The sequence below is a fragment of the Calypte anna genome, chromosome 2 (assembly GCF_003957555.1).
Source record: "Calypte anna isolate BGI_N300 chromosome 2, bCalAnn1_v1.p, whole genome shotgun sequence".
Taxonomy (NCBI): Eukaryota; Metazoa; Chordata; class Aves; order Apodiformes; family Trochilidae; genus Calypte; species Calypte anna.
In genome coordinates, this window is record NC_044245.1 from 100,088,458 (window position 1) to 100,101,941 (window position 13,484).

The window sequence follows — 13,484 nt, forward strand, 5'->3', positions numbered from 1 at the left end:
CAGAAACTGAGTGACTGGCAGGGACTGCTCAATGCTGCAGAGGAATGCTGTAACAAGACTTAGTACTGCAAGCCCAGCATCATCTCTTCTTCATACAGCAGGACAGTTTTCAGGTCCTGTATTTGTGCATGTGCATCTTTAAACATACAATTCACCTCTTTTTATATAATGGCATGGCATATTGCTATTGGCTGGATCAACACTGGATCACACAATAAACATGCTCTGGAGGTAGATCAGTGTTTATAAGAATTAATCTGAAAAGAGGCTTAGCTGAAAGCTCTCAGATGCCAAGACATATTAAATTAAACAAGATTTTATCATGTATGCAATTATTTATTGAGCGGAGAATCCATACAAGGTAAACAAATGTTTACACTATCATACAGTAAGCATTTTCAGGGCTTCATAAAAATGATTGTCACTCACTGTGCTTCACAAAAAAATTCATTTTAATGAATAAATAATTTGATGAAATCAAAAAATATTTACAATATAAACAAATGAAAAAAGCTTTGGATATATTAATCTGAGCATCCTGTAATCTGCATTTTCTAACTGCATTTCTATCAAGATTCTCTCTCTGAAATGGTACAAAGCGGATAGAAATTACAACTCAAGAAAGTTAACATGATTTGGTACATGTCTTTCCATTAGTTCAGACAAGCTACATATGATTCATTTATTATGCACGTGTTAGAATACAAATATAACTAAAATAATATATTATCAAAATGCCAGACAGCATTCTCCACAGAACAGAAATGTACACTAGGCTGTGACAAGAACTGAGAATCACAGGCGACGAAATATAACAGAAAAGTACAAATTCCTTCATAAGAATATAATTGTGCTCTCTTATTTACCAGAGGACTATGCTGCTTCACCACATTGATGGCTAGGTATGAATACAGTGTTCAACAACAGCCATGTGGCTCGGTGTACGTTCATATGGGTGTAAAGCAGCGGCATTAGAGTGGGAAACGGGCAGTGCAAGCGGTTTTATAAACATCTTTTTTCGGGCTCTTAAAAAGAGCCAATTATACAAAGCAGTACAAGCATAACACTGAGAAGTCTTCGTCTCATTTACACAGATATCATGAAGCGACTTGCTTTGTTTGTGGTGGTGAAAGGAGGAACATTCTCTGCACTGTTTATGCCTTCAGCCGGAATTCAAGTATTCCAAAGCCACTTCGTAGCAGAATTTGTATTGATCCTGAAAAATCAAAAGAAAACCACCAAGTCAGTTATTGAAGGAACTTAATTAAGGGGATCAATATTTCTCTTCTGTTAAAATTATTTACTATCAGCTGTTGTCAGTGGGAACCAGTTTGCAAATCCAATTTATATTCAGATAAGAAAATCTTTATATTAAACAGACAATAGACACTACTCATAGTGACTTATGGTGCTGCTCATATTAGATGGGTATTTAGCTGCTCTAAAACACTAGTATGAGAAAAATTGACTACACGTAAGCAAATTGACTTGCAACCCTTCTGCCATCTGTCAAAATGCTCATGTAGCATTTTACCAGAGCTGGAGTTATTGAAATTCCTCCCTGGAAATGTTTATCTTAAAATAGATCCAGTGTCTAGTACTCTCTGGATCGTAACTTTTATTTTAATGTTGCTACATTTACCCATGCTGATATACTGTCCTCTCTCAGTGCAATAGGCACTGTGATGTCAGGCCTGAGCCAAATGAATTTGATTAATTCCAATTAACTTTTAGCAATTAATGGCGATCTGTAAGTAAGGTTTCTAACCTTACTTAAGCTCCTCAGTTACCCAGGCTAAATTTTTAGGTGCTAATCCTTAGCTTCAAACACATGCCCACTGGTTTTATTTGCAACTGCTTGTAAACGGGGCTGATTGCAGGGAAATCCCCTTCATGGTATGTGAAAAAAAAATCCCATGGCACATAAAGCCATTCTGCACCCTTCAGAGATGAAGGGTGGTGACTTCACACCCTTTGCATCCTCAGGTGCACAGAGCAGCCAATGCTTTTGCCTGACCCTTGCTCACTCCAAAACTGTAAATGCTGTGGTCACCAACAACTTCAGAGTTTTGTGTGTGCACAAATATCCCTCTTCTAATTTTTGCTGCTTGCAGTATTTAGAAAAACTAGAAACAATAAAATGGAACAAAAAAGTGGAAAGAAATGGTAGGTGTGTGTGGGTTCTTTGATTCCAAGCATGCTCGATCTTCTAAAAATTCAGCTTGGAAATTCCTGCCAGATTAACAGGTATTTCCACCCCTGTAATGCCTTTTTCTCTTACGCACATTTATAAATTAATAATAGATAATTAAGTATGTTCTGCTATATAGGAACAACAACAGATTTGACTAGCTGACAGCACTCAGCCTTCACCTCCCCAGCCTGATAGATAAGACTACAATTACACACAATAGATATATTCTCTGTTTCGTTGGAACAAACATTTTAAAGATTAAGTCTATTTGGTCTTTGCTTGTGATTTTGGGTCACATTTTAGATGGGAAGAAAGTCCACCTTAACATTTAAGAGACTAAATAATACAACAACAATTAAAAAGCTATAAATGAGCATGGACAATTTCTAAGTTTGTTTGCTGAGTTGTCAGTTCTGAAGAACACAAATCTTAGGTGCACGTGCCACCTGAGTTATTAATAGGTTGTATGTGAGGTTTTAAGATCCTGAAGGATTCCATAAATTGCTTGTGTCTTCTTTGGAATGAGAAAAGAATGAAAAAGATTTGAAAGAAAGGAGTATTATGTAAAATACTCCTTTTCTGCTTTTATTGCATACATGTTTCTAAATAAATGACAATTACTCTATAACTACGTAACAGAGATCAAAGCAAGAGATGAGGCACTCATCCATTTCCATTTTTTCCATGCTCATTTTATGCTGATTTACTGATCCAGCAGAATAACTGTCATTTTTAGTAAATGCAATGCCTGTCTTAAAAGAGCTGACATATATTATTTCTCACTGTGTTCACTCATGGGAGTTCTTTTTATATTTTTATTACTCACTTGATGGTGCATCTTAGAAATGTCTATACTTTAGCTAGCTTCAGAGTGGTATGTCTATTTTTTTTTCTAGCATACCTACTGGTAGATCCAATAACTGTTATCACAGAATGCTTCGGGCATTCCATAATAGACATTTTATAATACCGTGTGTTACCTTTGTATGACAGTTGGAGAATTTCATGGATTTGAGAATGTAGCATTGAGATTTTTACACTTGCAGGAAAACCAAAGTTTTCAATGAAATTAAGAGATGAATGTGTGGAAATGTAAAGGCTGCCCTTCGTCTCGTAAAAAAGGGCATAACAGGTTTTGATAAAGCAGTTTTGAAATGATTCCTGTGAAATACTGTTATAATTCTGAGCATTTTGTCTTCTATAACAGTATTTTACAAAGATAGATAAATATTGTTCTCATTTTCCAGATGTGGAAACTGAGGCACAGGCCCATTAATGTAAGAAAGGTCATAAAGGATAAAGTCAGTAACAGGCTCAGGAGTAGAACTTGAGTGACCCAGTTCCCTTTTCCTATGAAACTACATGGTAATTGAATCTTGCTAATTCAAATATTTGTTCCTACAAAGTAGCAGACCACTACTGAAGAGATTTAGTTTTAACTCTGCTTTGTTAGTGAATTACATGATAATGGGGAAAATCCTAATCATCTCCTGCCATTTTTCCTCTATTTGCAAAATAACAAAAGCAATATTGATCTCCTTCACAGTTGCCTTGAAAACTCCTAATAAAAACGGCTTACAAGACCTCAGTGCTATTCCCAATAGCATTCTCAATACCACCCTCAATTTACTAAAAGATATTTTTATATTAAACAATGCATTTAGCTATCAATTAAAAAAAAAAATCTCTACTCAAAAATGAAGACAGATGCCTGACAAATCTACATACAGAGAACTACCATAAGTGGGAATTTATAGGAAGCATTTTCTTCAACTGTACATCTTCACACTGGTGATTTTCTTTTTGTTTCTATAAAATAAATGAATAAGAAATTGGTGCATTCTGTGTACTTCAGGGCAACAAGCAGGACTGGCGAATCTTATCCAAACCCTACTAAATGAATGAAGAAGTAGGATATATTTCTTAATATCCAGGAAATAAAAACGTACAGTTGTCAGCATGATGATTCTCCTCCTGAGAGTACTAACTCGAGAAGGAGGAGCCAACTAATCTGCTCCCTCTGACCACTGCAAAATTTGATCATTTCTTGCTGACAGAAGATTCAGTTTCACGTTGTTGGCCCTGTGGTGTTGCTTGTGAACTCCTTCCTCATTTTGCAGAGCTGTCAATATTTGGCTTTCTAGCATGAACCTGGCCAGAGAAGAATCTAGAGGAGAGTCTGGGACTTCTTGGGTAGGCTAGATAAGAGCACTGAGATGGAGGATGTGGTGGAAGCCATTCTTTTATGGACGAGATGAGGCACAGCAATACTTCTGGTGTGGAAGTGGATGGCCCAACCCACCACCTATACATGAGCCTGAAAGCCTCACTCTTAACAGAAATTCCTGCTTTCTGCCCATTCTCCTGTGTCTTTCACACCCAGGTCTCCGTAGTACATCTGAGAGATGTGGATCTCTACTAAATCTACAAGAGGCGGGACCAGCCCTGTGAGATGGCTCCTGGCTCACCCTGGGCACTCTGTAAAACAGATGTTGAAATATGACCCAAACTCATTTCAGCAGAGCTCACAAAATTACCTCAGTTTGGTTTAGCGTTCCTGAAGCTGCCCAGACACTGCTTCCTCCTGCCTATGATGCTAAATTGAGTACAGCTGCCTCTCAAGCAGCCACCTCTGCAGCAGCATGTTGAAAAACAGTATTTTTTATAGCCCAGGCTTCAGAATAGAGTAGCACACTACACCCATCTCCAAGTACAGAACTACACACTAGAGTGTAAGAACCTGCTGGTTTAAGCTGTTCTGCAGCTCTTGTGGCACAGCAGCTGGCACTTCAGCAATTCTTCATCAAAAAAAAAAAAAGCTCATAAAACTCTCTCTAGGAAAATAATTGCACATGGCCTCTTGTTTCTGAACTTCTTTAATCTTTCTGTGAGACAGAGCAACCATAATTAAATGCAATATTCTGGATGTCAAACTGAAATTCATGGCTTTGATAAATATTAGGCGATTAAGCTATTTATAAAATATATAATTTGAAAATCTGGCAGTTCATTTTACATAACGATTATTTCTACCATACAAGGGCTGCTCTCCACTTGGCTCAGCCTGCTAGAAAAGAAAATTAATAAGGATGTTCGGCGGAAAGTTTAAAACTCTTAAAAAATTCAAATGAGCAGAGACAAAGTCTCTTTGGGAAGGGAGCAGTGTAAAAATACTCTTACAAGGGAAGTGACTTCATTATCCCCTTTGAAAATCACTTGCTTGATTTGTGAACAACTCTCACTGCAAATCTTGGAAATCTTACTGAGTCTCAGAGGAAAAAGAACATTTTCTATTTAGTGGTGCAGTTAAAAAGCTCATACCAGAAGGTCCACCATGTTAGGCTTATTATTCCTCAGTGTCTTCACAGCATGGAACACATCAACAGCCCTCTGATGTTGAAGCATTTCACAAACAATACTGATTGCACAAAACGTCCCACTGCGGCCACCTCCATTCCTACAACAAAAGTGATAAAATGGCTCAGTTACAATTGACTATGTGTTACAAATTTGTACAGCACCAAGGATGGCTACAGAAAGCATAAGTTCCAGCAGGGAGAAACCACAGAACATTCCTGCCCCTGAAGGCTGCCAAACTCCGGGCAGAACACAATTTTTAATTGGAATTAATGGACTGAAAGATCTCAGAGCTATGATTCAGAGTTCAGCAAGCTGAAAGCCTGGAGGGAATTGAATGGTTGAGTTTTGTACCACCCTTCAGTAAACACTTGAGATAGCTCAAAGAGGATGCTAAAATAAGAACAAGGTACTTCAAGATTCAGTTCAACACCCCTTTGCATTGTGAATGCTTAAGGTTGCAATGAGCATCAAGCCTGGAAATGTTATAGAGAAAGTGGATCTTTGAGTTCTTTTATTCCAAATCCTTATGATTTCCTCCTAGACCCAAAGGTGGTTCAGAGGACCAGCAAAAGCACCAACAATCTCACTTGTGGGAGCCACTCTGGTGGCTGCAGGTTTGGCATGGCACTAGGTGGTGCTGCAATAGTTCTTTGGATGATGCACTCATTTCTTTTAAAAGTGTATGTATTGCCTCTCCACCCACAGAATCAGGGGATAAGAACCCAAAGTGACTTGCTAACAAAGAAGTCAGGCACAAATGTTCATATGCATGATCAAATACTGTACTTAATAATACTTTATCCCCAGTTATTTTTTAATCTTTAAGAGAATCTCTTTCTTTCTCGAAGCCCTATTATTTCTACAGCTATTCTTATCGGGATCCTTAGTCTGTGCTTCACTGAAAATAATAAACTTTAATAATTGCCAGAGTGTAGACTAGTTAGGTAGCAGGTCTTTCAACCCAGCTTTGCAAATGGTTGATTTTCAAAGGAAGCTACGACGTTGCACATCTGTCACAGCCAGGCAGTATGAAAAGAATGCTCTCTGCTGCCAAAACATTGCCTCATATTGTGGGACTCTTTGAGAATTTTAATTAAAATAAAGTAATTTAAAAGGATTATATTACAGCTTTTTCTTTCTTTACTGCCTGGAAGTGACGCATGTGTGATGTTGTACAAGTATTTAATATCATCAGCCACCTCAGAGATAACAGTAATTTGCACTTCAAAAGGGTCTTTTCAGCTAAAGATCTCAAAACATTAATTAATCACAGTGCACAATGCTACTTTGATGAAAGTATTATTATCCCCATTCTACAGATGGAGAAACCGAAGAGCAGTGACTTGTTCAAGGTCAGTGATAGTGGGGATTATTAATACACTCTTAGACTTTCCTCCACCATTCCAACATTCATTAACTTCAAGCCCAACTTCAGGAACTCATTGTCTAGTCTTGGGTCCCAAGTTCTGAAAGTGCATCAGCCACAAAAATGTTCTTTTGCCATTAGCATACCCCTTCTCCATCATGGCAGCATCTTTAAGCAGATGTTTCAAGAAGGATGGATACAGCTTCAAGCACTGAAGACTAGATTTCAAATGATCCATCTACTGCTGAGGACAAAGACTGTGTAGAAGTATTAAGCCATATCAAAAGAAGGATGGTGGCAGAGTGGATGAGAAACTTCACCAGTGGAACACAAAGGTCACAGGAGGACAGAAATATATACCATTATGAGAGAAAGGTAAGACAACTACAAGATCATCCTGACTGGTCTGTCACATCACTTTTACTTCTTTGCTTTATATCTGGAAGAGGAATCACCCCTCCAGTGCTACTTATTTCTATAGTCTTTATCTGTAGAAATAAAAGGCATGTTGTTCTGAAGGTACCATTTTGATTTACTCTGAATAACTATGCGCTTTTTCCACTTGCAAAAGTGACTGGACAGTGACTTTTATATAAATATATATCATCTCTTCACAAGGGCCTGCCAAGGGACAGAGAGGAATATTAATGAATCTACATGAAAAATTACACAGTTCCTCTTCAAAGTTTCTAAAGGAGCAATTGTATTATTTATCCAGTCACAGATTAGAGAGATGCCTCTTCACTCTTCACACAAAACCTGGCACACATTCTGTTCAGAGCATTCCCTTAGTTTCTCTCTTCTGTTTCCAGTACTTACAAGCAATGTACAACTGTGCGTCCCTCTCCCCCATTATATTCTTCCTGCCACTTCTCCACTTGGCGGATGAGCTTCAAGAAGGAGCGTTTAGAAACAGGAGTATCCCTGTACATGGGCCATCCCAGGAACTGGAACTGCTGCACCATCCGATAGCCATCTTGGGGCTGCAGAGATTCAGGCAACAAGCAGGGAAAAGTAGCAGCATTTTTTTGGTTGTTGCATAATTTAGATATTTGCATCGATGAAAAAAGTCATTCATGCACTGCTGACAAACTACCTATGTAAGTTCAGCTGCCCTTGAGGGGTTCTGACTTATTTCCAACAGAGTTATTACAACAAGAGGTTTTAAACTGAGTGCTAAACAAATAAACTAGAATAGAGCACTAGTACAGTTGCAGGATCAGAAATAATTAATAATTAATAATGTCATAACAGGAATTTTGGTAGCAAAGAGGGAAGTGCCACACAACTTCAATTCTATACTTTTTTCTTTTCACAGGGTTCAACATTTTGAAGAATGTTTTCATGCTTCTATCTTTTTTTACAAGAAAGCTCTAAACCTCTCAAGATATTTTGAAGCAGGAAACATTTAAAAAAAACAACAAAAAACCCCCTTAGATTTTTCCAGCTTATAAAAAAAAAATCTAACTACATTTTATTTTATTGTGTGCTACTGCAGCAGTCAGAGCCCCTCTGGTGAAATGCTCCTGAACAGTTGCTTTATGGTGATATAAAATAAAAAAGGAGCACAGGACAAGTGTTAGTGGCAGAAAATTACAGTCCTTTGCAAAGGGCATAATAAATACAACCAAGAAAACTGTTTTTGTAGTCTAGGATTTGCCACTTTCACTTCTGTGCAAAGAGAGGGCATTTTAGTCCCACTTTTAAAATGAGCAACACACAGAAATGTTGACATTACAATATTTTCTTTAGAGTAAGAGGTAATAGAGAGGATATAAGATTAACAATACTAAGGAATAAACCAAAGTGGATTCAGGACTAGATGTGTTTTTGCCAGTGGTTTATGTCTACTTTATGTCACAATATGGAATCTACTGATTTCCTGGCCAGTTTCTTTCAGCTGACATCCCTCTTCCCAAAGCACATCAGCCAGACCCAGTGCCTGGTAAGGCTCATACTAAAGGATCTGGAGCAACTGTATTCATGTTGCCATATTTAGTGAAAATATAAGGCCTTCATAGTATTAAAAAGATACCTTGAAGCTTACATTCTGCTTCTCTGTTTAGATACTAGCATGGTTTTGGGTGTGCTTTGGGGGCCTTCCACTGTTCTGACTTCTTTTCATGAGGGAGTGCTGCTTATTCCTAGTTGTGGTTTTTCAGTCATCAATATGAATCCAGTGCAAAGGCTCCCTCCATCTGGGTGGGAAAAGCTTCCTGGCCTGTAGCAGAATCTTTTTTTTCCTCTTAGCTTGAAAGACACATCTCATTTAATCTTCTGTTAACATTATGGGAGCATGAAAGCCAGATATGAGAATGTAGTTGCCCCCACAAAGTGCTTATGTGTATTGTGAAGTCTGACTAGTGGGACAGGATCTTCACTAAAAGCCTGGAGCTGGTATGGAAACCCATGCCTGGTATTGGTGCAGAGCTTTCTCATGACATAGGATACAAATATTGCAAGACAGCTCGTTTCAGACTGTTGAAAACAGCACTGATTTCAGCTTTCTTGGCTACCGTACACTCTGAATACTGCATTTATTTCATTTGCATTTAACACACTTGAGATATGCATTAAAATATTTTTTACTTTAATTACACATAGAAGGCTTTTTCCTCATTGATTATGGCGTGGCTCAGTTTAGCACCATTGCTTTTAAATAAATATGCTGAAAAATGAGAATGGTTTTATCCGAGTTTTACTTCCATTTTTTTGTGAGTTGAGTTAACTCATCTACTGAGACAGAACTGTTTTGCAAGTAATAGCCTTACTCTGGCTGCATTATAAATTCGGAATATCCGGCTGATTATGTCCTCTTCTAAATCAGCTGATACAAACTCCACCTGAATAGGACCGTGTCGGTGTACTCCATTTTCTGGCCAGTACTGAGGACACAGCTATAGAAGATCACAAACAAAAAAGAACACAGTTAATCACCTTGAATTTCATGCTGCTGCAACATACTTCCCTAGATTTTCCTTTGTGCCACAGTTATTACTGAAATTCCCACACAATATCTTTATCAAATACACAGCGCACCATCCTCCACCAGTTTTGAGCACTCAGCTTTTACTTGTGCAGAACAAGTTTAAACAAATTCCTTTTCACTTAACTGAACAAGCTATTGCCTGCTGCTGTGCTCGATGCTCTCTGCTATTTGGAGTAGCACATTTTCTGACACCCAGCATCAGTTCTGCAATACGTTATGATAAGACAGGGCTGCTGTCATATATTACAATATCTTGGAGACAGCACAAAGCCTGAAGACCAAAGACCTGGTACTTCCAACTGTCCTGAGAAGTTGGTGATTCAACACCAGAATGCATCAGTTCTCAAAACTCAGGTCTTAAACTTTCATATCTGTTTCACTCGTGACTGATGATATCAGCTAATATCAGCCTTTCTTTAAATTTTCAACAAACGTTCAATTTAACCTTAGGAATGCCACCTAAAAATAGTAGTTATATTTTCTTTAGTGCTCAGAAAAAATTACTTCCAGCTATCTAAAGATCACAAAGTACTATTATTATTATTATTATTATTATTATTATTATTATTATTATTATTATTATTATTATCTTGGACGGTTTTGGTCTCTAATAATATCACGGTCGCTTAATTCAGGAACCCATTATCATATGTGTTAATAATTTAAAGATTCAATCAATAGTTTGCAAGAAGGTTTTTGAAGCTAGACTCTGCTTGTCTATTTTTTCCCATAAAAACTCTAATGATTTTTTTCAGGGATATTTTGAATAGTTTGAGCATTTAGCTTTTGCAAGCATTCTACAAAATTAAGTATGAACTCATGAAATTTTGTTTGCTTGCAGAAGCATTGATGTCAGATTTGGAACTTTATTTCATTCAGTACCACAGCTGTGGTCTTCATTCTGCTGCATTGCTGTTGGTGATCCAGAGCTGAGCTGACAAATCACATTTACTCCAGATGTTGTTTTGCATTTCTTATAACCCTTATTCCTCAACAAAGCTGTTTAGAGATGACTACATTTTGGGAAAACATAATCATTTACTACATCAATTAAAAGGAGAACAGGGTCTGATTTGCAGAAGTTCACTTTAACAACTTAAAAACAGAAATTTTGAGTAGGAAAATATATTTTCATTTATTTTAAACCCCCCACATGATTCAGTCTGCTGAGCAAATTACTGTCAAAATATTGTCTAAATCTTACACAAATTTTTATTATGAAATATGCTAGTGTACAGGGTAGCAAAATACAATGCATGCCATTAATGCAAATAGCAGTGCTCAGATCATTTACCACGTTCACAATTTAGTATGCATCTTTCAAATACATAGGAACAGTGTTCTAACAGCCCTTTGAAAAATGCTTAAATGATAATAAGCAGAGCTGTTTGGCAGAGCTGTTTTAGGAATCTAAGATTTTCAAGTTCTAAAGAAACCAAAAGCATTTAGGTCTATGTGTTTTGCATGCATGTGATGCTAGAGACTCTCTTTAAGTCAGAGTCTCTGTGAGGGTTGAATTTCATTTCCCAACAGAGCACAACAATCCACATAAATTGTAATATCTGAACAGAAGTGTAAACACTCCAGATATATATAAATAATAATGATAACAGTAATTATTAATGAATCTGGATGTAATGTGTGTTTTAATAAGCTTTGCCCTCCCTCCACTTCTGTTTGCTCTGAGGGTTTTGAGATTTATTCCTAATGAAAAGATTGTTACTCACATTAGAGGGAAAAGGTTTAACATACTGCTGGGGCAGGTGCATTAATGACATATCCCAATAGCTTTTAAAAGCCTGTGAGGCTAATAAATGCTTGAAATAGACATGCACTACTGCAAATTCAAAACACAGCCCACAAATTAAAAAAACCCTCTGTTTTGCAGTCCCTAGCAGTCTGACTCTCTCGAGTCTTTCCTTATTCACTCAGAAAATAATCTTAGACTCATGAATAAAAGTTTTGTCTTTCATTTCTGTTTTTCTCCCTCAAGACAGTTAAGGGCTTGGAATCAGAAATTCAGGCTTTAAAATAGCATGTGGAATTTCTATACATTCCTTTGAAAGACAGAACGGAAGATTAGTATGTTTTAAAGGCAAATTCTTTGTGCTAAAAAGAAATACAAGCAAACATTTTTCTAAGTATGTACAATACTCAACAAAGCTAAAAAGGTTCTTGATTTGATCACAAATAAAAAATGTCATGCATTCTGATCGAAAAAAATTACAATTGCTCTTAACCAATAATTAGTAAATATTTATATACTGAGAAACCAGATTACCACCATGTTATCCCAGCAGACGGGTGGTGCTCTTTGGAGGAACTGAGTAAGTTGTATCTGTGTAGGAACTTGGAACTGTGTAGTTGTGACCCAGGCTCTAGGATGCTTAGTGATTAATGCTAGTGATTAAATTGCCAGACCAATAGGTATGGTTTTCCAGTCTTCTAAGGGACATGTGCAGCATGCACAAGTCTTTTGTAAGGTAATTACATTCTCCCATACATTTCATTGCCATGTTCTCTCTTCCAAGGGATGCTTAGTCCCCAATCTTGTTTAGTTCCTGTCTCCTTGCTAACAATGTCATTTTGTGCCAAACATAACATGGATTTTCACAATGGGAAAACCTACCCCCCTGTAAGCAGACTAAGGTCATTGACCTGTTTCAGGCAAGGTAATGAATAGCTGTTGGCTTCTGTTTACAGCTTTTTACATTTAACAGTGTGTTTCAAACTCCAGTCAGAATTCTACATCTATCAGGTTCGTTTTTTAGCAGTTCTTCCAAAAGCATGTTTTCTTTCCAGATTAAATTATGGCTCCATCCTCTCATCTGCCTGTGCATTAACATTCCAGTGCAGAAACTACTGATGGTCTTATTTATACCTCTTCTATGTGTATCTGCTAGCTACAAATCAATTTTTTAGTGTGTTAGTATTTAATGGCATTTTATAAAACTAATTATGTCCTATAACTGTTCTGAAGTGCACATGTGCTGAAATGCTGAGGCACTAGCACTTCTCTGTCAAATGTAGCAGTTTTCTGAACTTACTTGTGCTGGATCAACATCGTTCAGCATCACTATTGAAGTGCAGTGATAATCTAGGACCAGTCTCCAGAAATCTTTGACAGTATTTGGTAAGGGATGCTGCGTAACTATAAAAGCTGATGGTTGCTTGTAGCTCTGCAAAGAAATAACAAGAGATTGTGAGAAAAAATTGTAAATGTCACAGTATAATGTCGGTCATAACCCCAAAACTTTGAGACTGAAAGTGCTATCTAGCTATTTTTCAGAAATGTTGTTGAAATTCTGTTCTTTCTGACAGCAGCATGGAAACCCAGGGGATAAAAGTTAGCACTCTTTTTTTTTTTTTTTCTCTTTTTTTTTTTTTTTTTTTTTTTTTGGTCTTTTCTTTTTTAATACCAGAGCAACTCATTGAAGGAGCTGTGTGGTGGAACTGTTTGCTGTGGAACTCATACCAGCATTTTAATTTAGGTCCTTCTGAGTGCTGAAGAACAGCACGGCCACACTGAGGCAATTTCTTGGAGGGGCTGCCATTGCCTTCATAACGAAGAGTAG

General features: G+C 37.3%; 1 protein-coding gene across 6 annotated transcripts in view; it reads right to left on the bottom strand.

Moving 5' to 3' along the window:
* Positions 1-315: 315 nt before the first annotated feature.
* Positions 316-13,484, bottom strand: part of PTPRM (protein tyrosine phosphatase receptor type M) — a 466,786-nt gene continuing 453,617 nt past the window's right edge. For all 6 annotated transcript variants that reach the window (XM_030444842.1, XM_030444847.1, XM_030444845.1 and 3 more), the window contains 5 exons: positions 12,957-13,088; positions 9,692-9,817; positions 7,740-7,903; positions 5,516-5,651; positions 316-1,216 (listed from right to left, as the gene is read on the bottom strand). In XM_030444842.1, coding sequence (XP_030300702.1) covers positions 1,163-1,216; positions 5,516-5,651; positions 7,740-7,903; positions 9,692-9,817; positions 12,957-13,088 — 612 coding nt within the window. In that variant the 3' untranslated portion in view covers positions 316-1,162. The remainder of the gene's footprint in view (positions 1,217-5,515; positions 5,652-7,739; positions 7,904-9,691; positions 9,818-12,956; positions 13,089-13,484) is intronic.